The following is a 27,697-nucleotide window of genomic DNA, read 5'->3' on the forward strand; positions in this document are numbered from 1 at the left end:
TCTCTGCCTTTAGAAGCGTCTCATTCAGACCTGGCACAGGCTTCTCATTCGGCCCGGCTCCCGCACTATTAAATTAAAGCACTGGAGCCCATTTAATAAGCGCTGTAGCGGATCATTTGAATAAGGACAGTATTAGTATTCCAGCGGAGCTGCAGCTAAAAGCTGCTGACCTTTTCCTCCACACAGGAGATCCTTGAACACATCCCGTCAAATCACAGCGCCTGGTAATAAGCCATCAATGCCAAAGAGTGTTAGCGCATAGGGGATTTTCTTTTTTTCACGCCACCAAACAGAACAGCAAGGCCGGCGTATTGCGATCTATCAGCGGGCCGGGATCTAAGAGGTGGAGGAGGGGGCAGAAAATGGCGAGTACGGGATTTATCACGTCACCCTGCTCTCGTCTTGTACAGTGGGAGGGCTTTTCTTGATACAGCATTGATTTATGTGCGTGTCAAGGGGTGTGGAATTGATCAGCGCGCATCAGAATTCCCCACGAGTGCTCTCATAACAAATCATAGCCTGACCTTTGCTAAGACATATTTAGCCCTTGTTGTACACTCGAGGAAAATGCTGTTAGGTGCCACCGCAGCAAGTGCATGTATTTGTTTGTTTTGTTGTCATGCTTGACTAACATCCAAATATTCAAATTACAGAAGATGTCATGTAGATGTAAGACTGCAACCTGAGAACAGCATTTTACAAAACAAATATGCTTTCAATTTTAGCTCAGAGACATGCAGTGATCATAATAGCCTATTCCCAGCTCTGATACGAAATACAGTTGATTAATCTACAAATTCATCATGAGAAATACATATGGAGGATGACGAGATGGCTTTGTCTGTTCTATCCCACATTGCTGGTGATTTTTTATTGACTTGAAATCGTTTCATGACACAAATTTCTGCTATGGGCTCGTCGATTAATAGACTTTTTATTAATAGACAGGGGAAGTCGTGGCCTAATGGTTAGAGAGTCGGACTCGTAATCCAAAGGTTGTGGGTTCGAGTCTCGGGCCGGCAGGGATTGGGGGAGTGAATCTCCAGCGCTCTCTCCACCCTCAATACCACGACTGAGGTGCCCTTGAGCAAGGCACCGAACCCCCAACTGCTCCCTGGGCGCCGCAGCATAAATGGCTGCCCACTGCTCCGGGTGTGTGTTCACGGTGTGTGTGTGTTCACTGCTGTGTGTGTGTGCACGTTGGATGGGTTAAATGCAGAGCATGAATTCCGAGTATGGGTCACCATACTTGGCAGTATGTCACTTTACTCACTCACTCACTTTTAGGCCTTGTTACCAGGATCAGTTAACGTAATGGGATGTTTGATCGAATGCCATGAATCTGTGTTTTCTATGTTTTATAAAACCTCAGAAATAAAGATGGAGAGGGAGAGGGGGAGCACATGAGTAAAATGCGTTTTTCAAGGGTTGGTAAACATAAAAAAAGTAAATAAATGAAATAATAATAAAATCAGAATGGAACATTTAATGCCTCAAAAATGCAAAGGCTGCATTAGTTTTAACTGTAATCATTAACAAATTAGGAAATCAAACTAAATACATTTGATAGCATTAAAATGAATAAGAAATTAAGCTGAACTAAACTTTTTTGTGTTTGGCCCTCAAAAAGGTCCAATCGATGATGCAACGATTATTTTATTTCCCAAGGGTTCAGTTTAGTTATATAATTTAGACCACAGACTACAAATTGATCCTTAAACAACATAAATTGCTTCACAAAACACAACTGCAACATTCAAGCCCACAATGGCAGTTTACCATAATCCCGTAGCCCTTAAAACTGTGCATTTGTGAAACTATGCAATGAAACAAATAGTTAAAAAGAGCCAAACAGATGTTCTGCCTCACAATAACAGGGTTCAAGTGGAGCAGGGTGCCCCTAACCGGCTAATAAACGGCCCCAAATGAGCCTGCAATTAAATTTATACACTTGATTGCACTGCTGTCATGTCCACTACAGGCTTATCGAACACCTGGGATCCATTTCCTAATAAAACCTCGGAAAAAAGAAGGAGAGGGAGAGGAGGGAACAGAGCACATGAGTAAAATGCGCTTTTCAAGAGTTTGTACTCTTGATTGGTTCATCTTATGAATCAGATGAGGAATACATTTTTAACAAAAACAGATGGTACAGTATCAGATATAATTTGATTACGAAAATATAACTTTTTTTCTAGATGAATCGTTTCATGTCAAAATGGAAGAAAACAAATCATTAAAATTCATTAAAATACATTTCTTTCTGACATACGTTCACTCTTTGTTAAATGTTAGCTTATTTTATCCATAATGCAAGCATTTAAAAAAGGATAAAAATGGTTGTGGTACTGGGGGAAAAAAAAAAAACAGATGACTGACAAAGACAACATTTAAAGACACTGCTAGCAGACACAGTACAAATAATAACTGAACATTTTTTTTTACAGTATGAAGATGCATATGCAAGCACACAAGGAAAACTGTGCAGACTGACATTACAAAGATGTTATTTGAACATATTTCTATCTCCCTCTTTCTCTCTGTTCTTAGTTTCTTCTCTCTTTCCTTCCCTAATGAGGACTTCAGCTAAGAGGACAGTCTCTCTCGCTCAAAAATAGCCACTTATAGATAGTGCTCTTTGAAAAGCTGTCAGACTGATCCACTGTAAATATAGCTTTCTCTTATCAAGTCCCCTTAAGTTATAAAAACACTTTTAACCTCCCAAAAGCTTCAGACTCCATTACAGCTAAGATGATGTGTGTTGTGATGGGCCATGCTAACTGAGTGTTTACTTGTGGAAACAATTAGCAGAGTTAGCCGCTCAAAAAGGCAACAAAATCAAGTTTATTTCAATTTGTCAGTAAAGTAAACACTGTATTAGTGAAAATCCTCTCTCTTGCTCCTTAAAGAAGTTTGTTAATTAAGAAGCTTCATGATATGTTTCATAAAATCAGGTTAGCATGAAGACATGGCTAATTCTACACAGCTAAACTATTGTGGGTTCAGAATATCTCTTGTTCTATCAATATTACACCAAATGAGGTACCTTGTCACAGGCCAGCATAAATTCAGTTTCAAGTTCATTTGTTGTTCAGAAAGGAAACTAAAGCAGTGAATTGACTGGGACAAAATGTAGACTTCCGGGCTAAAATGAAAAACATTCTTCGTGCACATTATTGTGTGTGATATTCTATAAAGATTTGAGAAAATCTCTTAAAAAAAAAAAAAAGAAAAAAGTGAATTAAGGTACTTCTTCGTATTTCTTACATGAAACATGACTGAAAACCAACAGCATGTAAACACCTGCATCAGAGGAGATGGCATAAATTACAAATGTCACTTCACTTATTTGATTATGTTTGCAAATTTTGTGACCGTGTCCAACAATTACCTGGCAATATTACCTTTTTCTTGAGTTACCTGGTTCACTGAGTAAGTAATGGCAATTTAACTTGGTTAAATTAAGTATTTTTCTCAAGTAGCTGACAACCAATTGATTCAATATGTGGCCAAGTAGAAACAGTGAAACAGAAGAAACTACAAACATAGTAGTAGAAAAATGAAACAAAACACTATATAACCCCACCTGATCCAGTTATTTGATCACAGAAAAATGGTGAAAACTGCAACAAGATTTTATTTGGTCTATATTCATTCGCTTCAACAAATTTTCTTCAAAATTTTTATCCTTTTTTTTTCTTCTCTCGAATGACTAACAATCATCATTACTGCCAAATAGGTTACCTGTGAGTGTGGCCATAAATCTTATTAACAAACTAAAAATGTCTCTCTGCTTTTTTCCTCTCTGAAGCAACCTGTCTCGAGTGCAGGCCATCTGTACATAGTTATCGCTGTGCTCACACAGATGGCCGCCAAACGCTTTCAAAGTTGCTCCGTCCGCACATCTAACCTTACAAAGCAAACTAATTAGCAGTAAACGCATTGCGAGGAAGAAGTCGTTTGAACGTGTTTTTTCTCTTTTTTGTTTGACTGGGGTCTAATGAGGAAAGAGAGCGTGCGGGTGCTCTGGGTGCCGGAGGTTGTTCCTGGAGCTCAAGGTTTACAGTCTTCTTTAAGATTCAAATAAAAAGTAGAGGCTACCTTGAGCCACAGCTTCTGTCCCTGCACATAAGCTTTTTATGAGCAGTTTTGGAGGGCACAAGGTGGAGTGGGTAAGATCCTAAAGTGGGAGTGTTAAGAGCGTGCAGGGGGGAGGTTAAAGGCCTGAATGCTGTTTTAGCAACTGCTAGGTCAATGAGAATCCTAAAATATAAGCAGAAGCTGATGACGACTGGCTTATACAGTCTTCTTTTAACATTATTAACAGGGAATATTCTCACAATTTTGGCTAATATTCTTCCAGTAACGTTAATAGAATGTTCAATGAAAGTTATCAGGTCTTGTCTCCTCAAAATGTTAATAAAACTTTTATATATGCATCTTTGATGGATTTTTTTTCTGAAGCTTTTGACATGAACACGAGCTGAACACGAGTGACGTTCTTATAATGTTTTCACAATGGCAAAATGCAATGTTTCCTTAGCTTGAATTTTTATGGATGTTTCAAACATTTAGAAAACATTCAGTAATGTTCTCATAACTTAATGGGAACTTTAGCAAAACATTCTTAGAACATTCTGTGATGAGTTATTCTTAAGAAATACAACATTTTCAGTAGCCTTTTCTGAGACTTGTGCACGTCTTCAAGTATTTCTTTTGTGTTTCATGATGTTTTTTGTCGTTCATCAGAAAACAGCTTTTGGAGAGCCTCTTTCACTCAGGAACTCAATTTAGAGAAAGGAGGACAACTCCTTAGAAAGCTAATTAGCTGGCGCGGTACGTGGGATAAGAGAAAATGTGAAACAAGCCTGCTTCCAAGCGTAATATTATTTTCATTATTTTGTTCATTATTTATTTATGGATGTGTTCAGACAGAATTAATGCTAGGAAACCTGGTGCAAGACGCTGGCAGCTCTGGCGGGTCCGGTGGCGCTGTTAGTTAGCATGCACACACGCACAGTTTCCCGACACCAAATAAAATTACAGTGTGTGTTTCCTGTCCAGTTCAATTCAGCTCCATCTTTATAGTTTCAGGGGTAAACAAACCTGTCTACAGCTATTGTGGTTCAAAGAAGTGCAGTCGCCACCCTTTGTGTTAGCATATGACGTATACAGTAGCAAACAAAACACTTGACGTTAATGCTAATACTGGTTCCTAAATGATGTAGCATCATGTTACAGAATACTGCAGACAAGATTCTCTTGTCTAGCCCAACATGTGGCCATTTTAACAGCTAGCAAAAATCACCCCAGGTTTTAGTGGAGACACATTACAAAAACATATTTCTTTTCCCATTTTCAGCCAGACATTTCTGATAAAAGTATCTCAGAGGCTACAAGGAGTACTGGTTATTCTCTTGACATATTATTTTTCAGTTATTATATGTATTTCCCCCCTTTCACCACATTGAGAAAATTGAGAACGTATGGTGTTCAACTTTGTTCCTTGTTCTTTGAGGATCCATTTTGGGAGAGGGGGTGAAGGGTTGGGCGCTGTAGCTGGATAGATAAACACAGAAATGGTCTCAGCATGTCAGTGTGGTGTTTTTACATTGACCATAAGTGAGGCGTTCCTTCCTGCTCACATCTTAAAGAGCGAGCCCTGCAGCCATGTGTAGGCAATCATGACAGATATGTTCTCTTGCCACATTTCCCTTGTCGCGCTGTGCAGGGCTACGGTGAGGGGCGCGGTAAATGCTAACACGTTGCAGAGTTGGAAATCCTCATGAGCTTGTCTCATTAGCGGCTAATTGGAACGACTTTCCTCTGTCTTTTGTTCAACGTCACATTTGTCTTTCTTCTTTTTTTCCTTCACTGAACAGGGGGCAGATGGGGGTGGAGGATGCATATTTCTGAGCCTACAAGATTTAGCAGGGGAGTTGGGCCTGTATTACTGCAACATAAACACTGCTGTCCCACGATTAACCTTAGAAAGCGACTGAGTGCAAAATTAAGCACTCAAACAGCACAACCAAATTAGCTCTAGAGATGGAAGAGAGGACCTCTCCACTCTGCCATTGACTTTTCCCAACTGGGTAATACTAAAGAAAACAATAACATAGCCAAATGGTGAACCACTATTACAGTTTCCATTTGAGCTTGACTGCAGGCTGCAATGGCCCATTGAATCTGTTGCATAAATTGGCTTGGTTACCACTCAAAGCAGCCTTAGGAGACATTTCAAAATGGGTAAACCTTGAATAAAGTCTCGGCATGGGATCAGAATCAAAAATAAGAACGTTCATGTGTTGTGGTAAGTCTAGTATGTTCATCTTATAATCTGAAATTTATATTTTGCCTTCAAAACAAATTTGATTATCCCAAAATTTTCATGGTTACATTTAAACTGAAAAAAAAATCTTTGTAATATTTGGCTATTCTCTGTTTTCAAAGTTACACAGATCTTGAATTCTGATGGATATTTTGATGATATTTAAAAACAACAATAAAAATAATAGGGTAATTTGTTATTCCAATAGAACTCTTAAAAAGATCTTATTGGCATGGATTGTTACAAGAAGAAATCCATGGAAATGGGAAACCATGGTTCTTCTGTTGCATCATTGTGAAAATCCCATTTCTTACCTTTATTTCTAACAGCGTATAAATGTATGGAAAGTTCGTCACACCTTGTGCTGTTCTTGCCTGTGTGTAGCACCTATAGCTCTGCACAGCAAAGAAGATGTTTTAAAAGGAAGCTGTAAAGTGTAAAGATTTGAATTTAATCAAATGACAATGGTCATGAAAAACTTAAATCAGGCTGTACAAAATTTGACTATAAGTGGACCTCAAAACAAAATCAACATATGCCTGTTAATACAAATAATTGTAGAAGAACTAAAACATCTAATTCATTTTAATCAGCAGCTGAATTCCAACGTAGACTTAAATCATGTTTTGCATGGGTGCTATACAAATGAATTGAGCAGATTTTAACGATAACAGCAGGGCAATTATTTTTGAGCTGAAGCCTGAAAACAAGGAACCATGGTTATAATTACCTGCATGCCGTGAAAACTGAGGTCAGGAACTTTAACTTTGTGGTCTTTACTGATTTCCAACATTAGAAAAAAGAGAAAACTTAAGCCTCAGGATGAAGAAAAAGAAATAAAAACCAAAGAAAAAAATTAAGCCAAAGGACAAAAAATAAGCCCTGTTGCCCTCTTCAATTAAAAAGGACAAGCTGTGACCAGAACCATATTTATGACACATCCATATGCTTTTTAAGCTCTGGAGAGGGAGCGAGGTGAACTGGAGGGACTCTTAGTGATGATGGGAATGTGGAAGTTGCACATGTCTAAATCTCTGCCCCTCTACATCACAGGTTTTTGCTAAAGTGGTACTGACATTGACCTTTCTAAGACCCAGCCATCGCAAAAGCCCTAACAAGGTATTAACATGGTAATGCTTCCCTCAAAGGAGGTGCAGCTGCAAAAGGCAGCTCAAAGACCTGTCTACATTGACTATAAGGCCACAAACCATGAACATATTTACACATGTAGTGTTTACTACAGAATCAAGCTCAAAGCATAGCTGATCGTAAATTGCCTCGCCACTTACGTGGGCCATATGGAAGCATAAATGATCATAATGTGAAGTATATTAATAAAGTTTGCCTCAGGCTCCAGACATGCATTTGCGCTGTGCATCTTTACTCTATTAATGCAAAGCTACACAACAAATCATACCGTACCTTGAGGCACCACATGCTTTCTTCAAACAGTTCATCTGTGGCTACACCAATGAAGAACAGGATAAATCATCACAGGTTGCACTGATAGTAGTGTTTTGTAGAAATGGCATATATCCATCTAGATAAAACAATAAATATGTCTATATTATCACTACATCATGATTTTACATATCCTCCACTCCTTTTTACGTCTCACATCCTTTTTACCCACATTCATATGGCTCAAGCACCCCACCACACTGTTTCCATTATATATTCATTTAGTAGAGGAGTGCTAATATAGTAATACAAAGCTTCGTATATATATATATATATATATATATATATATATATATATATATATATATATATATATATATATATATATATACACACATATACATATACATACATACATATACTGGAAAGTCTATTTGCAATAACAGATTTTTTTTTTTTTTTTTTAATCAGGTTTTTTATTATCTTATTATGTTTGTATTGTGTTCTATTGTGTTAGTTAGTTTGTTAGTTTATTTTTTTACCTAATTAAAATAACCTGACTGTAGTTTGATTGAGATTAATTGGAATGCACAATGAAAGAACATGATTTTTGAAAATTATCAGTTTTTGCAAATGAACTCTTCGTATATCATAATTATATATATATATATATATATATATATATATAGTATTATCACTAAAATAGAGATACTTTAGTGATAGAAATAGAAATCATGGAGACATTCTCTCAGAGAAAGACCTTTTTAACCTCAAATTTGTCTATGAAAACCAGAATGGGTTTATATCTAAATATATAATAACTTAATTCAAAGCTCAACAAATATGACATATCACCAGGTGAACCAAGTAACACAAACTACACTTTAAAAAAGAAAATGAAAGTCACTGATAAAATAAAATAATTTGTTATTATAATATTTTGACATAATAATAGCCCTATTATAATATTAATGAATGTCAAAACAAAATGAAATCTTTCCAAAGATTTGAAAACTCCTGGTTGGGAACCACTGGTTTACACAATTGTGTTTTAGTCAACTTTGTTGATGAAGGCAGAATATTCAGTGTAGAGTTTAGGAGAAGCGTAGGGTGTGTGTGTGTGGGTGGGTGGGAGTGTTTGTGCTGATTGTGTTGAGCTTGCACGGTGCCCATGAGGAAGCTCATCTGTTACGGCGCGTCTGCATGGCTTGTGCCACTGAGGGCGGATGACAGGGTGTCACAGCAGCAGACAATGATGGATGCACCACATTCAGTAGGCAACTTGGGCAATTGGACACATTAACAAGAGGCACCTGCTTTTCTCTCAGTACAAATCTATTAAAAGATAACAGCAATGGCAGATCCCACTCAACTAGTAAATGATAACTCTGTCTGCACTGCGAGGAGAGAGAGGAGTTCCTCGAAAAACACTGGCCTAAACCATAGCATTGCTGGTCAAACAGTGCCATCTAGTGTTTACAGTGAAAAAATGTTGTTGCATGACATAAGAGACCGACATTCTACATTGGCTAGTGTGACTAGTTGGCACTTTTTAGTCTACTGAATATTTTACTGATTAAACTACTAATTATTTTTTCAAAGTATACTTGTGCATGGCGACATATACAGCATACACTGTAAATAAAAAAATAAATAAAGAGAGAGGTAAATAAAGAGAGAGAGAGATAATCTTTTTAAATAAATAAAGATTATTGAAGTACATTTTACAAGAAAATACTATTTTAGTATTTCTACTTGACAGTTTCAAATTCAATTGAATGTGTTGCTTGCTTTTTCTTTGTAACTAATTGTGAAATTTACTAGCAATTTCTGAGTGAAAATTGTTTCTACTATTTAGTTCAGTGGTTGATTTTTTTAATCATTGCAAAAATGTAAACTATATTAGCTCTAATCTGTTTAATGTGACTATAAGACATTAAGATATTCTAAACATTAACATCATGATTTTCTGTAAACCTGTTTGGAAACATTATGTATTGTGAAAAGCACTTTAATTTAACTCAAAAACTGATCATTTCCACCGTTATTTTAAAAGGTAGAGTTAATTTAACGTACACTGACCTTTTATACCAATAGTCGTGAGTGTGATCCATTTTACAAATTTTAATAAAGTCATACATACATCAATCAAAATTGCTGATTATACAGATTCAGGACTACACACACACACACTTTTATGTGTAAAGCGTATGACTGTGGTTTAGTGGGTAAACAATAATGTGTCAAGCAAGACTCAACATGCCTCAAGAGACAAGTGTGCGACAAAAGCCCTCAGGCAAATTTTAATGATGGATTGAGAATCATTATCCTTCTGATGGTGATGTGAGTGGCAAAAGACATTTCTTGTGGACATGTGTGGTCTGTGCTTGATGATTGGCTTGATTTTTTTTCCACTATGAATCTGAGAAACTAGGCTAATGGGTTTTCTGTAAGTGTACTCAATCCTCTGTGCTCCTGTGAATATGGGGATTTGCTTGCTACACAATCAGACGCAGTTGTTGCTCGCACTCAATCAAAAGAATGAATAAGAATCAAAGAATGATAACAAAAGCTGTGCTACAATACAGCAATGGTGGTTTCATCTGTGAAATATTTAGTAATTTCATAAATAAATGAAGTAAAGTAATAATATTGAATTAATTATGAAACTGCAGAAGCTTAAGTAAATAATAATCATAATAATAAAATAAGATTAAAGTAAAAATATACACACCACATTGTTACAATATTGAATAGCTAAACAGATTCAAATTTAAGTTAATTATCCATTGACAAAATATACTACATGCATATGTTTGCTAGCAAAGGTGACTGGCATTCAACAATATTTTAAACACAATATTAATTCGGTGTATTCAGTGCAATAATAATAATAATAATTATTATTATTACAGCTTGAGTGCCTTGCTAAACTATTATCAAATGTAAAATAAAATTGAAAAAACATACAATAACAAATAAAAATATAACATACGCAAGTTTTCATTTTCATTCCATGACCTGAAGTTTTTTATTATTTTAGCAGTCTTGATCAATAGGGAGGATTTGATTTGGCCGCTGCTGGTTGTGGATCACTCTTTATTTTGGTGGTAATAAACAGAAGATAAAGTCAATGTATTCCATATTAACATATGGAAAAATCTAGTGCATCTTTTAACTGCGCAGAGCATAAACATTTAAGTGACCGTGTCAGACATGAGGGCCTGAGCTAACTAGCATGGTACCTTTACGATTGGCAGTTTGTCAAGCTGCTTAAGTATCCCCTTAACAGAATTTACAGTCATTTGAAAAGTGACAATGCACAAAAACGACTACTTTTCTCTCGGTACTCCTTCACAGCCCACTAAAGCCCTGTCATAAATCTAGCCTCATATCCAGGCAGATGGCTTGTGTTGTCAGATATCACACGCCAACAACGCTTTTTACCATCATTGTCTTGACAGAAATATGACGCGGAAACTGCAGTGTCACATCACTTAGCGTGGTTTAGCTGAAGTCGCCTGGTGCCATTTTAATCAATCAAATTTGTCACTTTTTTCCTATGATGATCTTATGGTAGGGACCCAGCATTAAGAGGATGTGGAGAGACTTATCTGTTGCTTGATTTACGACAATCCGTAGATTTTGTACTGGGGACTCAGTCTTCCAGAGGAACAGCATTTCATCAAATGGACCAGTAAGTTATGGAGTAATTCCTTTAGGCCAAATGGAAATGTCATTCCTTACCTCCATCTCAGACTCAGGCCTAGTTGTCTGAATAAAAGTAGTTTTTATTTTTTTTCTCATTTGGAAAATCCTTCTGAAAACAAACTGTCAGGTATAAACATGAGTCACTAACAAATAAAAGGAAAAATCTTTCAGCAAAAATTTTAAAACACATGAACCAAGTTCGTAGAATCTATAGAATTATAGAAAGACATTTTCAGTTTAATGAATCTAAAAATATCATGGGATGTAACCATCAAAGACAAAATAAATAACATATTTATGTATGCATTTATTTATTTTTAAGATGTGTTACGAGTCTGTCTGTCCTTCCCTCTCTCCTATCACAATGCACGCCCTCACCTGGAATCACCTGTGTATTAATTAAAGCCTCCTGCACCTAATCAGCCCAGCACTACTTAAGCACACACCCCACTCCAGTCAGTTGTCGGATCTCACTTACACAAGACTCTCCTAGCTCTTCGCGGCTTCTTACCAAAGACTTACCTGAAAGACTACTTCCCTTTTACTCCTCTCCATCGTTGGTTCTCTGTGTCTCCATCGTCTGTCTTCCTCCATCCGTCATTGTCCTTCGTCTCCACCGTCATCCTGGGGTGTGTGCTGCTTCCACAAGTTCCTGGCAAGATACAACATCTCTCAGTATATCCTTTCTGCATTTCATTCAAGTCTCAACTCACCTTCATCTGCCTTCTTTACTCTGCTAATTCAATAAACATCCTGCATTGTTCACTAATCCTCTGTGTCCCGACTACTACCGTAACAAGATGATGATAAAGATTTTGCCCAAAAATATTGAATTTGGTTTTCTTTTTGAGGAATTAGTTCTTTAAACCTGACAGTTTTAACAATGCAGCACCAAAAACAATCAAAATGTTGTTAAATTTGAGCATTTAAATTATGCTTATTGTAGAAAGTGTATCCAGGTCATTGTATGTTATTTTTTTTATGCATTTCCTAATCAACTAAGATCCAGACAAAAAAAAAAAAAATGGTTACATTGACTCAATCAGTCAATCTCTGAAATGTTGTGACAACTATAAGTTTGTATATATGTGTATGTCATATATTCCTACAGTTAAATGTCACAATCTGTACTTTATTAAATCTCATTACAATATATTTTTGACTTCTACATCACAGACACGGGAGAGAAAATGTTGAGTTTTACAAGCGAGAATCCAATGTAGATCATATTCATGGAAAAGCCAATACAGAAGTACCATTCCCTCACAGCTCTTAATGAACTTTGCTTCTGATGCCAAGTTCATCATTATTTTTTAGCACCCTGTTTATTTCCAGTTTGACCTTTATACTAATTAGAGTTTGACCCTGAAAAGCCGACTCACTTCTGCCTTCACACTCTCAGTCAAGGCTAGACAAAGTTATTATGCCTTTATTCCCAGGGAGAGGAATATTGGGATTTTCTAAAAGAGCAAACCCATAGGTAACCTATTACAAAACTATACACAATCAATAGCTAATTTCTTCGCATTGATTACTGCTTGGACATTTAACGCGCACCCTCTAGCAAATCATAGTGTGTGTGTGTGTGTGTGTGTGTGTGTGTCTGTTTGCTCCCCATTGGCTCAGTGAGTATTACATTCATTGATTCCATGAAGAGGACTAAAAATGCCAAACTGTTCATTAATCTTAATAAAGACTGCTCAGAACCAGAGCTGTCTCTCTTTGCTTTGGGCAAGGATGCAATTCATGTAGAAGTCACTTTTAACAAACGTTATACACAACAGTTTCCTGGGATCCAGGAGCAAAACTATTATGACCTGTAGCTTGGTCATAGAATATAAGAATATCTGATCAGATATACAGTAAAAAAAAAAAAAAAAGTATATATATATATATATATATATATATATATATATATATATCAAAAATATAATAATATTGTGAATCATTATTGTTTGTTATTATTATTTCAAGAGTCATTACTTCCAGTGTCACATGGTATAAAGAACATTGTAATATTTGGTTTGGTCTGATTTGTTGCTCAAGAATGGGTGTCTACTGTTACAGTTAACATGAAATTTCAAAATTAGTTAGGGAAAATATATATTGTGTCATATATTGTTACTTTTTATATTCTTCAACTTTAAGCACAACTGAAAACCACACAAACTCCATGTTTCGATGTCAACAGATGACATAAACATTGATAAGCATGCATGTCCGTAAATGGAGACCTCTGGTGACAAAAAGCAGAAATTACTCTCAAATGCAATCAGCAACAGCATAACAAGGCTTGAACTCTGATGGCAAATGTTCTAGTAGACCTCAAATCATCAGACCCAAATTCATATGCTCAAGATGTTATAAATTTTTATGACAAAATCAATTAAAATAGTATGCTAAGGAAAAAAATTACACTGGACTAAATTAAACAAAGTAATGTCCAAAAAAGCACAAATGGCGCCATCTAGTGGCTGCTAGTTCAAGCTCAATTTTTCCTACAACCGCAGCTCATAAGACTCTTCTTGGTTGCATTGAAAGAATGCAACCGGAGGCCCAACTGCACGAACGGCACACTCAGACCTGCACGCTCAGACCAGCACTCCCAGAACTATCGTTTTTTTTTAGACAGTGCCTGCTGCTGTTTGGATGAACATTTGTTTTGTAGCGGTGTGTACCGTAATCATTTCCAAAATTATAAAACTGCTAGCAAGTAGCAACATCAGACACGTGAGTAAGGTTATTAATTTTATTAAAGCAATTCCTGAAAATACCAGGTTTTATGGCATAAATCAATGTGAAGTGACATTCAGCCAAGTATGGTGACCCATACTCGGAATTCATGCTCTGCATTTAACCCATCCAACGTGCACACACACAGCAGTGAACACACACACACCGTGAACATACACCCGGAGCAGTGGGCAGCCATATATGCTGCAGCGCCCGGGGAGCAGTTGGGGGTTCGGTGCCTTGCTCAAGGGCACCTCAGTCGTGGTATTGAGGGTGGAGCGAGCGCTGGACATTCACTCCCCCCACCTACAATTCCTGCCGGCCGGGGACTCGAACCCACAACCTTTGGATTACAAGTCCGACTCTCTAACCATTAGGCCACGACTTCCCCGATGTGACATCTTATTACACCAACAAACGAATAGCCTATTTTAGTATTAAATGTAGTATTTTTTTTTCCCCAGTTATTTTCAAACTCGTAACCTATTATTGCTAGCTTAGTCAGTGTTTGATTTTATAAAAATTAGTGTCGAAAGATAGCATTATTTTATAATATTTACAGCTTGTTTTATTTTCTGTGTTATTGTACCATTCTGGGATACTTAATATGTTTTCTAACAAAATAAAAAACGTTAAAGTAAAAATGTTAAAATAAAATGTATAATAAAATGATTATTTGTAACATATTTTAGTACTATGTAGGTCTACTGTACGTATTACTGTATTAACTACTATTTCATACTATTAGTAGTAGTAATATGTGTAAGAAAAATAATATTGCACATTCTTTTTATTGTACTTTACAAATCTCAAGTGCTACCACAGACAATAATAGTAACACATTAACAGTATAACAATTAGAAATAAGTTCTGTAATAATTACAAATAAGATCTTTGGAATAAAATGCGGCCTTGAGTTTATTTTCATCAAAATATCAAGTAATCTGCATAGAATTGACAGTATGAGCTCTGTTGGGTTGTCTAAATAATTTGCGTGTGACTTGTGTATTTTTTCCCAGATGGTTTATTTGTACAGGCCATCATTCATGGCCTTTGCGAGCTGTGGGGCTTGTCTTCTGGCTGAAGAGGTGTTCCTCCAGGGCCCCATTTATTACTGAAGGTATGTTTTCAATTTTTGTTTGTACAAAAACTGTTGCATTTTTGTGTTACACAACATTTCTGACAACAGCATTTATATTTTATTTTAGTGAAGTTGAGGAATTTGACAGAAGAATTGCTCGAGAAATGAAAAATCTCCCCAACAAGAATGTAAAGCGTGTATTTTATTTGATGTTGTTTATTTTTATTTTAACCTGTGGTGATCAGCTGGCCCCCATCTTCACACAGATCTTTAACAGATCACTGGAGCTGTCCGAAGTCCCCTCATGCTTCAAACGCTCCACCATCATCCCCATCCCAAAGAAACCAAAAATTACTGGACTTAATGACTACAGACCTGTGGCTCTAACGTCTGTGGTCATGAAATCATTTGAAAGACTGGTTTTGGCTCATCTGAAGGACATCACTGGACCCTTACTGGACTCCCTGCAGTTTGCCTACAGAGCAAACAGGTCTGTGGATGATGCAGTCAACATGGGACTGCACTTCATCCTGCAGCATCTGGACAGACCAAGGACTTATGTGAGGATCCTGTTTGTGGACTTCAGCTCCGCTTTTAACACCATCATCACGGACACCCTTCAGAATAAACTAACTCAGCTCTTCGTCCCCACCTCTGTCTGTCAGTGGATCACCAGCTTCCTGACAGACAGGCAGCAGTTAGTAAAGCTTGGTAAATCCACATCCAGCACCCATACGATCAGCACTGGAGCTCCTCAGGGCTACGTTCTCTCCCCACTGCTCTTCTCCCTCTACACCAACGACTGCACATCTAAAGACCCCTCTGTCAAGCTCCTGAAGTTTGCAGACGACACCACACTGATCGGCCTCATTCAGGACGGTGACAAGTCTGCTTACAGACAGGAGGTGAAGGAGCTGGCTGTATGGTGCAGTCTTAACAACCTGGAGCTGAACATGCTCAAAACTGTGGAGATGATAGTGGACTTCAGGAGAAACCCCCCTGCTCTCCCCCCACTCACCATCAAGAACAGCACTGTGACTGCAGTGGAGTCATTCAGATTCCTGGGCACCACCATCTCTCAGGGCCTGAAGTAGGACAATCACATTGACTCTATTGTGAAAAAAGCCCAGCAGAGGTTGTAGTTTCTTTGCCAGCTGAGGAAGTTCAACCTGCCACAGGACTTGCTGAAACGGTTCTACTCTGCCATCATTGAATCCATCCTCTGCACTTCAATAACTGTCTGGTTCAGCTCAGCTACCAAATCTGACCTCAGAAGACTACGGAGGGTAGTCCGGACTGCTGAGCGAATCATTGGTACAACCCTCCCCACTCTCCAAGAACTGCACTCATCCAGAGTGAGCAAAAGGGCCGGTAAAATCACTCTGGACCCCTCACATCCAGCACACTCCCTCTTTGAACTGTTATCGTCTGGTCGACGCTACAGAGCTCTGAGAACCAGAACGACCAGACACAGAAACAGTTTCTTCCCTCAGGCAATCCATCTCATGAACATTTGACAATAAAGCGCGGAACACACAACTAAATTATTACTTTTTTAATCTAATTTTTTCATTTCAAAATTGCACATATCAGACCTGTACACAGACGCTGTTTTGTACATTTCCTATGGATATTTGTATTATTCTTTTATTATCTGTGTCCTGTGCTGTTGCTGTCTTTCTGTTGCACTGTGGAGCTTCTGTCACTACAACAAATTCCTCGTACTTGTAAACATACTTGGCCAATAAAGCTCATTCTGATTCTGATGTTATTTAATATGTAATATATACATTATTAACCCAATTATTTTTTTCACCATTTTTCTCTGCATTGTTTACAAGTCAATGACTTGTAGGACCTCATGAAAAAGAATACAAAAATAAAGTTTGGTGTGAGGAAATAACTATGACTGAGCACTATCATTTATTGTATGTAAATATAGAATGAATGTTCATCCCATAACTCAATACTAAAGAATGTGATAAATCCTTAATAATTAGGAAAATAATAAATGACTGAAGATATTTAAGTAACTGAACAATTTCTATTTACAAATACAATTAATAAAAATAAACCAGACTTTATTTGCATTAAATCATAACCTAGTATGTGTAATATTTTATATAATAATGCATTCAGTCATAGAGTAATATTTCATAGTAGAAAAAAGTTATTCAGGTTAGGTAATCTTATCTAATCAGGTTAGATAATCTTCCAAACAGCAGGAGGCACTGTCTGAAAAAAAAGATAGTTCTGGGAGTGCTGGTCTGAGCGTGCAGGTCTTGCGCAGTCTTCTGCAGCTTCATAATGTTGACAGTGTTTGATAATTGAATACATAGCACAGACACATTTTTTTATAACTGTTATTAATTATTATAATTAATTGTATTGTTCTTCTTTTTAATAATAATGATAATAAGAAAAACAACAACGTGTAAACATAATTAGAACAGTGCAGAGCGAATGTGTTAACCGTGCATTCACTTGTTGGTTTTCTTTTTTATTTATGAAAGAAAGAAAGAAACCCGGAAGTGATGTCGCAATGCACGACCGAGGGCAACGGTATTAGAGTTTTTAAAATTATATTATATGTATATATAAACTTTCGAACAGCTGATGTTAAGCAATGTCCAGAGATTGCTAACCAGGCAAGTTAGGAAGCGTCACGCCCTTCAACCCGTGTTTTGTTTGACAGCAAGGACAACCCTGCTTTAGCCAGATCAACGAGAGGAGCCTCCCAGCTGCCCTGGATTTGAATCTCAGGAATACAGACGTAAAAACGATGTCAAAATCCATCAAAGAGCTCAGTCTTCACTACGACCCGATTAATGAAAGCAACACTTTTACTAGCGGGGATACTGTGGAGGGACGAGTTGTTTTGGAGGTAACCAAAGAAATAAAGGTGGACAGTTTTTTTGTGAAGCTGACTGGGGACGCACATGTGAGCTGGACTGAAGGATCAGGTGATGACGAAAGCACCTATAGCGACCATGAGAGATATTTCAAACAAAAGCAATACTTCATTCAAGAGAGCTCGAAGAAAGGTGAGGTTGCACATTAGAAAACTACAAATATATAAGACTGTCACATTTTTATTCCATATTGTGTAACTTATTACTTGTATTCCTTGCTGTGGCGTCTATAGGAGAAAGTGAAAAGAATACAACTCTTGTAGATGGAGAGACTTGTAAGTAAATGGGTTTCATAATATACCTTGCACTAAAATTGCAAAAAAAAACAATAAAAAAAAAAAAACCTTTTTTTCATAATTTACATGAAACATAAACTGATTGTTTGCTGATAGTAAACTAAATGCTTGTTGAAAAACTAATGTTATATAGGCTAACCCGTATTAACTTTATTGTCCATCAGATGGGCCGGTGATTAGGCCAGGAAGTCATGTTTTTCCATTCAGATTTCAGCTGCCTCAACAGTGAGTAATACTATTGATGTGCCTTTCAAAATACATCTTCAATTGTTGTTCTTCCTTATTGTGTAAATATCTGCACAGTGAAATAATATCCAACAGGCCCATGAACACAATATACAGAGCAAATGAGTGAATCAGCAAGAGCATAAGAGTGTGCCGCATTTTACTTCCTTCCAGTTCTGTTACAATATTAACACACAAATTATCATCCTCTAAAAAACACAATCATATTAATATATAAATAATTTTTGCTAACGCATAATGCACATTTATGCACAAGACAAGATATACATTATGCACTGTAATGCTTGTCAGAAACTAAAGAGGTTTATTTTTCCCTAATTTCAGAAATATGCCTCCATCTTTTAAAGGAGTTCATGGCTGGGTTAAGTATGTCTTGACGGTAAAGCTGAGCAGGCCTTGGAAGTCAACAACATCTGCATATACGGAATTAAACTTTGTGCTGAGAAATGATGGGACTAATGATCATTTTCTGGTATGAATTATAATATCATATTTCGCTTTTTAGCACTCATCTATCAATTCAATTCACATAGAGAGATGATGTAACCTCTTATTGAAGCATTAAGCCCCAAGAAGCGATGCATTTACAGTGCATTTAGAACAGCTAATGGGTGTTGTTAATGTTTATTTTATTCCTAATCTAAACCAGCAGCAATTATTATAACAAAGTCCCTTTTAAGGAAAGTCTGTTCACTCGGCCACCATATTTGCAACGCCTCCGGGGAGCTTAAACAAGACCAAGTCCTATCTAAATGAAGGGGGGAATCCTGAAATCTCAAAAACTGTTCGCTGAACTTGCGATTAAATTACATATTTCAAATCAGCAACAAAATCTGAAATGAACAGCTTATGAATGTTGTTTCTTATACTCAAATAGTGATTAAAAAGCTTATTTTTCAGGCTAGACCAGCCAATGCGTATGCGTAGCTCCAACATGCTTATGACTGCGTACGCGCATCGCTTCGAACGGCCACTGCAGTGACACCATGACTTTACCAATCAACGATTGGCTCTTTCATTTAGAAGGTGGGACTATCCCACCATATTGCGTCTTGCAGTTTCTCCCATTCATAAGTACAGGAGTGAATCATATTTGTATTTCTACAGTCTTTGACACATAGTAAATATTGTTCATCATCCTCCAAGTAATGTAATTCTGATAGTAGAATGTTTTCCAAGCAACGCATAGACACGGTGGCGTAGTAATACTGATTTAATGAGGTGACCGGTATGTGTTTCTAGAGTAATTTACAATGGCTTTGAACACAGCTCAGCTAATCATTATCAAATAATGGAACTATCCATTTTATAAACCGTCATCAGAACTCCAGTAATGTGATTTTAAACCAATTGTTTGGGATTTAGAGCTTAGATGAAATGTACTGTGATTTTAGTTCACTCGATTTAGAATGTTGTATTTGTTTTCATACAGCAACCACAATCTGGCACACAAGACAAGAAGATGAAACTTTTTGGCTCAGGAAAAATGTCAATGACTGTAACAGCTGAAAAAACTGGCTATATGCAAGGTGATCATGTCACAGCTCTCAAGCATCTCTGTCAAAGCTGCCTAAACTGAAGACACTAGCCTGCAATGTCAATTGTCGGGTTTCCATCTACATATTTTTATGCACTTTGTAAGGTATCGCATAAAAATTCAGAACATGTGAATAAAATTTCCCAAATTCACATAAAAGAACATATGCGCTCACTTGAGGTAAATACATTTGCTGAGTAGACTGATTAATCTGCATTTGAAAAAGTCTTAGGACTAAATTTGCTTAGAGAAGAAAATAGCAACAGAGCTTCGTATAACATCTCAAGTCAAAACATCAAAATTATTTCACTTCAATTTCTCCACATAACTACATGTGTCCTAAACACACTGAATGGAAATGCTGCTTTATCTGTAAATAGTTTTTATACAAATTAAATTTGCAACTTGGATGGAAATCCGGATATAGTCAGTTTGTTTCTGTAGTTAATGATGCATTTTGTCTCTAATTCTTATATTTTTTGCAGGTGAAACAATCAGAGTTTTTGTTGACATTGACAACTCTTCATCTCGTGACATCAAGCTAAAGTACAGCCTCAAGCAGCAACAGACATTCATCGCTGGCAGCAGCACTAATAGATCATATAAGGATATAGTCAAAGAGACTAGAGATCACATCCCTTCTGGAGAAAAGTCAAAATTCATAGTGGACATGACCCTTCCACGTGACCTCACTGTCACCATTGAAAACTGCAGAATTCTAAAAGTGCAATATGAACTCAAGGTGCTATTTTGTCTTCTGTAGTATTGCCATATTTAAAGCAATAGTTCAGCTTAAGACTTTCTATCGAAGAGTAAAGCAAAAACATATTTGTCTTTCAGGTGTACCTGGATGTGTCTTTTGCATCAGATCCAGAAGTCAAATTTCCTGTGGTTATTCTTCCACCTGATCAACAGTGTCCTCCCTGGCAAGGCCCACCTGGAGGATTCCAGCCATATCCACCACCTCAGCCTAACCTTGTGCCTTATCCTGGTGAACTACCTCCTCCACCTGCAGGACTTTACCCCAGTCTATACGACCCTACAGTGCTGCCCTATCCAGGAGCTGCTTCAGGGGTCTTTCCAAATCCACATGCCATCCAGCCTGGTTTCCATCCGGCTACTTCTGCACCAGTTTATGATCCAAATCAAATCACTAAAGAATCATCTCCTAATGTGCCTTATTAGTCTCCTTCACCAGCCAAACAACTTTGTCTGCATGCCTTCTATCTGCAAGCTCAGTGCCTATTATTGTGCCTTTTAAGCTTAGCACTTTTTTCAGTATACAGGAAATGTACAAACCTTATGTAGCCCCGCCCCTTTTTAGTACTTCACTCATTGTCTTTTGTCTTCAGTTTTTATTTATGTAACACGAAGGTAAGATGTTACGGATTTTTGTATGAACCACTCATTTTAAAATCTTCCCGGTCTACTTACATTTCGTTTTAACATCCATTTCAAAGATTTTAGTGCTCATGATAACTTTTGTTAACTCTACAGTAAGCAAACTTCCACTTCACCTGCTAAAACTCTTTAGCCCTATTCACATGGGATTAGTATTATCTGGGACCATGTTTGATTTTGAAATTACTCCCCCACATCTGAATTTCGTGTGGTGCATTCGCTCGGGATAAGCGAAGCCTGTGATTTTACTCGAAATTACTGACTTATCTCTCGGATACCCAGATGTCAAGGCTTTGAGAGTCCTGTTCTATGGTCCAATTAGATGGATTAAAAAAAAAAAAATTAAGTAATATAGTTTTGTGCCTCGTGTCATTTACATTTCACCAGGTTAAAATAATATCTCAAGCTTTATGCTTGATTTATTTGTAACATTAAACCTATTCAGCTTTCTCTTTCTGCAAATTGTATGGTGTAACGATATGACAGCACCCAAAATACTATCAAACACGCCAACGTAGCTCCATTCTTTGCGAAAGATGGATAAAAAGGCGCACAGGAAACAAAAACCTTGAAAAATGATATAGGACTCGCCAAATCACAGAGATGCCGATTCGCACGGGACTAATATTATCACAGGACCTCGGTGTTCGGTGCGAATAGGGCTTTTGACAGCAATGCTATAGAAATATATAGCGGTACTGCAAAATGGAAGTTCAAAACAACATTCTAAAGATGGCTGCTTGCTTGTTTCTCAGGAGCATAAATTCTAAAAGCAGCAGTTCTTCATAGTAAAAAAAAATAAAAATAACTATCTCTAACCACTCCTAGTGAAATATATTTTTGCTGATAGTGCTGCAGTTGTATTGATACTGTACTGCATTTGCACTTTTGACCTCCATCCATGATGAAATGATCTATAGACCGTTATCTTTTACTGCAAAAATGTTTACATGCTTGTACGAGTTATGATTATTTCATAACATGTTGGTTAGTCGAGAATCAAATGTGACAAAATAACAACATACCCTATGAAATTATGCTAAATTAATTGTGGTGACATGAAGAATTAAAACATCTCAGTCTTGCTTTCAGGCTTGATTATTTTACAAAATATTGTTTTTTATTAAAGCTACAAAAGTAATTTATTGAAGATGGTTGTCAGGTTCATTGTGTTGGGTGACTATAGAATGATGAGTTATTTTGGATGAAAACAATGTGGTTGGGGTTTGTTTATTGTGGATTTGTTAATTTGGGAGGAATATATAAAAATAATATAGGGATTGATGTAATATTAAAAGATATACTGGAACATTATGGAATTGTATAGGGGTGGTAAAAATAATAAGCTTTTGCTTCATCCCACTCCTTTTCGGACACGTTATGTATAACGTCTTTGGGACGTGTTTTTTTTTTTTTTAAATTTGGTAATAATTTGTTGTTATATGGATATATGTGCATGTATGTGTGTGTGTGTATACAATGTATATATATATATATATATATATATATTTTTTTTTTTTTATTATATATATTGTGTTTTGTTCGAAATAAATATAAAAAATAAATAAAGATCAATGAGTGATAATCTCTTTCTTTTGATTGATTAATATTAGGCAGCTGCAACTTTAGGTCTTAATGTATAGATCCAGTATATTAACACGCATACTATTTCTTTCCAAATGTTTAAATTCACTTGTTTATGAAAATAATCATGATTGGTAGACAACGGCTGGGTCTGAGCAGCCGTTGTGGGGGTTTCCTGGTATGTTTGTGGTTATTTAGGCCATCAAAAATGGTGTTATGCTCTGATGAGTGTTCTGGGAAACCCTGGGTCCTGGCATTCATGTGGATTCTACTTTGACACGTGCCACCTACCTACAGATTGCTGCAGACTGTACACCCCCAAAAATATAGAAGTCAGGAATATTTAAATCATGAAGACATCCTTATTGGTTATATATGAAAAAACTTAAGCATACAGATAAAAATTGGTGTGATGTTCAGTTGTCCAGGATGACATACTTAATGCTGCACTTCATGGTGATATAGTGTATCTGTAAACACTTTGTTTGAATGTATGATTTTACTTTTTTGTATAAATCTTTTGCTCATCTCATGCTTCTGCATTAAAGAGTCATCTTCTGTTGTGGTAAGCGAGCAGGTCCCCGGCCAATCGGGACTCCATCTATCACAGTGAACTCTGAACTGAAAGATCAGTGCTGACCAGGCAGGTGTAAGAAGTGCCATGCCCTCAAAAAAAAAAAGTTTTTGTTTGTTTTCTCCAAAGGCATGAACCTTTGTCCCTCCTGCTTCGCCCACAAGAACAGGAAGAACCAGCATGCAGTTGCCTTTGAATATGTAGTATAGTGTACATAAAAAAAATAAAATAAAAATTCAGGGTCCATCAAAGAGTTCAGTTTTTTTATGACCGGATTAATAAAAGCAATACTTTAGTGGTGATATTGTGAAGGGGTGAGTTGTTTTGGAAGTAACCAAAGAAATACAGGTGGATGTTTTTTTTTTTTAAATGGTTTAAAAGCAGCACGATTTTAGATTTTTTTTCTAAACTAAATTTAAACAGTTATATTTGTATATTAAATTGTATTTCTATATAATATAAATTATGTAAATATAAATATATACATGAAGAGTTCAGATGCAAAAGCCTCAAAGTGCCATCTGAAATTTTCTTCTAAAATTAGTATTTTTGTTAGGCTCCTATATTTATGGTCAATTATCTCACATTAATTGCATAGAAAAGGACCTATACATTGCCATTATAGTGAAATGACCAAACTTAAACATAAGAGCCTGATAAAAATGCTTATTTTAGATGAAAATTTCAGACGGCACAAAGGCTTTTGCATCTGAACTCTTCACATGCAAATACATGTAAATATTTTCAAAATATATACTGTATGTATTTATATATACATAATAAATATACACAGTACACACATATTGTAGGAGCCAAAATCCTGTATGTTTATGCAAATATAATTTTTTTTTTGTAAATATTTATGTAAATGCTTTATGTTAAGCTTAAAACATTTAGTAGCCAAAATACTGTATGTTTATGCAAAGATAATTTTTTTTTATTTTTTTTTTTTTTTTTTATTTGTTTAATGTGTTATTTAAGTTGACCTCGTCTAGTGGCTCAGGTGGAGATGCAAGGCCTCTGAGATAAAAGACCTGTGATGTCACCTGAGGGTGTGGCTAAACAGGAAGTGATAGTCTTTGACCTCGCTGTCTGACTCCATGAGTTGACTCAAGCTCCAATCGACTTTATATCTTTGCAGTCCTTTACTATGAGGTTTTGTTTCTCATTTTTATTTTTTAATTGCAATAAATGTTTCAAGATTTTACCTGTCAACTATGTGGACAATGGATTTGTTAAGACTTTGAGTGTCAAACCTTATTTTTTTGTTCAGCCACCAAAGTGGATGCCTAGCCGCTACACAAGTCAAAGACTCCTTTCTACGAGCTGAAGATCACAAAGGAAATGCGCTTGTAACTGAAGAAGATGGATATCAATGAGCACATGGCATGGACTGTTTGTTTGTACTGCATTGTATGTACGGCTTCATGTACAGTATCGCTCAAACTGAGCCATCAAAATTCTAGAAGAGGAAATCTGCTAATGTATGAGTATAGATTGTGAATTCATGCAAGTTGTTCAAGTCTACTATAGGAAGAGTAGATTATTGGATGATCGTCACATCAGTCTGTCTGTGTTAATTGCCTTTCCATGTGCTGTATTAGAAAGCAAATATGGATGATACTGCTAAAGAGTTTGATGATAGTGAAGAGAAAGTCAAGCATGGCCTCTCAAGCACTGTTATGGATCTAGATGAGAATGGCCATGTATCTAAGTTGAAAAATGTACTTTCCTGTAGCTCAAATAGTAGAGCTAGCAACGCCAAGGTCATGGGTTCGATTCCCGGAGAAAGCAAGAGCTCATAAAATGTAAAAACTGTAACTTGAATGCAATGTAAGTCGCTTTGGATAAATGCGTCTGCTAAATGCATAAATGAAAAATTAAAATGAAATGCAAGAAAAGGAAAGCTTGCCCACTTAACCAAAAGAAAAAACACAATGATGCAACTTATGGAAGATGCTATATGTGTGCAAGAAGTGAAAGCAAATTTGTGTATCTCCTGGATGATTTTAAATCCCTACATGAAACTTATCAGGAATTGTTGTTTGAAGAGGAAGGTATTCAATGTGAGGCTGAATGCTTTAAACCCAAAATGGCTGACGTTTCACACTTTTCTCTCTTTTGTTTCTCAATGGTTATCTGGAGTATCTAAAGCTATGAACCTCAGGAGATTGAAGTGGCCCCTAAAGACAGAATATACCAGGTCTCCATTTGTGAGTCCAAAACAAGATAATTTTGAGTTGCATCTGCAAACCTAAAGGTGGAAGCGGAAAAAGCAGCCATTTTAGCACAGGTGGCTGCACTCAAAGAAAAACATCAATTGGACGATAGAGAAGATGAGTTGAATAGAGCGAAACAAACACTTAAGAAAGAGTGTGAAGTTCTGGAGCTGAAAGCACAGCTAGAAGTCTCATCAGCCAAGCTGGAAGTTTTGATGTTTGCTGGTTAACAACAAGGAGCAGCAGCAACAGCTAAGCCTTTCTTACCAAGTGACGGTCAAGACGACTTGAATGCCTATCTTGCTGAAATGTCAAAACGTTATGCTTCGGAGTGTGAATTCCTTTCATTAGACAAGGTCTCTAAAGCTCTTTCTGTGGTACAAACCCCAAGTGTTCGTCCCAAGGATGGTGTTCAACCAAATCCTGTCTTACTGCTATCAAATGGCCAAAATGTGGTCAGCAAGAAAACTGAAGCAGTTCAAGCCACTTGTCCACTTAATGTACATATTCAGACAAATTCATCCAAGATATCAAGTGTGTCTGAGCAATCTTCTGATCAGTGCTCCCAGACCAGTAACACGAGTACAAGCACTGATATACACCATGGCAATTTTGTCAACATCCTTCAACACCAAAGAGGTAACATCTCTTTTAGTGAAGCAACATCAGCTTTCAAGTCTCCCTCCGAGAGATATCCCAATCTTTGAAGGTGATATTCTGAACTACAGACCATTCATAAAAGCTTTTGAGTATGGCATCGAGTTAAAAACAGACAGCAACGGCTGTACTTTCTTGATCAGTTTGAGAAGTGGCTTCGCCAGAGATCTGCGCAGGAATTGTCTTCATATGACTCCAGATAAAGGTTATAAAACGGCAAGAGATTTGCTACAAAAGCACTTTGTAGATGACTTCACTATGTCTTCTGCTTATATGAAGAAAGTATTGGAATGGCCTGAAGTTAAACCTGAAGACACTAAATCACCACAAGCTTTTGCAATATTTTTGAGGAGTTGTTGTAATGCAATGGAGGACATGAAATACTCGCATGAAATTAACTTGTCATCCAACCTGAAAATCTGCCAAAAAAACACGATGCACTGAGCTGGGGGTGAAAACTTTTTGAATTTGAAGATCAAGGTAAATTGTACTTCATTTGTCTTCCAGGAAACATGCAAGTTGCTTCTGTTGCTTTGGAAGGGCAGAACTAAATGGAAAAAAATATATATTTCTACAAAATAAGACAAATTTGGACATCTTCATTCTGTTCAAACGTTTTCACCCCCGGCTCTTAATGCATCGTGTTTCCTTCTGGAGCATCAGTGAATGTTTGAACCTTTTTTAATTGTTGTGTTTGAGTCCCTCAATTATCCTCAGTGTGAAAAGGTGGATCTCAAAATCATACAGTTACTGCTGGAAAGGGTTAAAATATGCAAAAGATGCTGGAAAACTGAGGAATCTGCAGGACATGGAGGATTTCTCTGAAGAACAGTGCTCAGTTTAACTGTTCAGAACAAACAAGGGACTCAAACACAACCATCACAAAACAAAAACACAGTCGTAGATCATCCAGGTAACCACACACAGTATTAAGAAAACTTTTGAAGGGGGTTATTTTAATAATTTCAGCTGTTTGTTTATCTTGTGGACTATATGTAAACATCTTTTATGGAA

General features: G+C 36.8%; 1 protein-coding gene across 1 annotated transcript; it reads left to right on the plus strand.

Annotated features, from left to right (window-relative positions):
- The first annotated feature begins 17,534 nt into the window (after positions 1-17,534).
- LOC306871260 (arrestin domain-containing protein 3-like) lies at positions 17,535-23,021 on the plus strand. Its single transcript, XM_079419059.1, has 8 exons — positions 17,535-17,819; positions 17,953-18,301; positions 18,403-18,444; positions 18,630-18,690; positions 19,036-19,183; positions 20,144-20,240; positions 20,734-20,990; positions 21,089-23,021. Exons 2-8 carry the CDS (start codon positions 18,040-18,042, stop codon positions 21,431-21,433), a joined length of 1,212 nt encoding a protein of 403 aa, XP_079275185.1. The 5' UTR covers positions 17,535-17,819; positions 17,953-18,039; the 3' UTR covers positions 21,434-23,021.
- Positions 23,022-27,697: the final 4,676 nt, after the last annotated feature.

This window comes from Barbus barbus (genome assembly GCF_936440315.1).
Source record: "Barbus barbus genome assembly, chromosome: 6".
Lineage (NCBI taxonomy): Eukaryota > Metazoa > Chordata > Actinopteri > Cypriniformes > Cyprinidae > Barbus > Barbus barbus.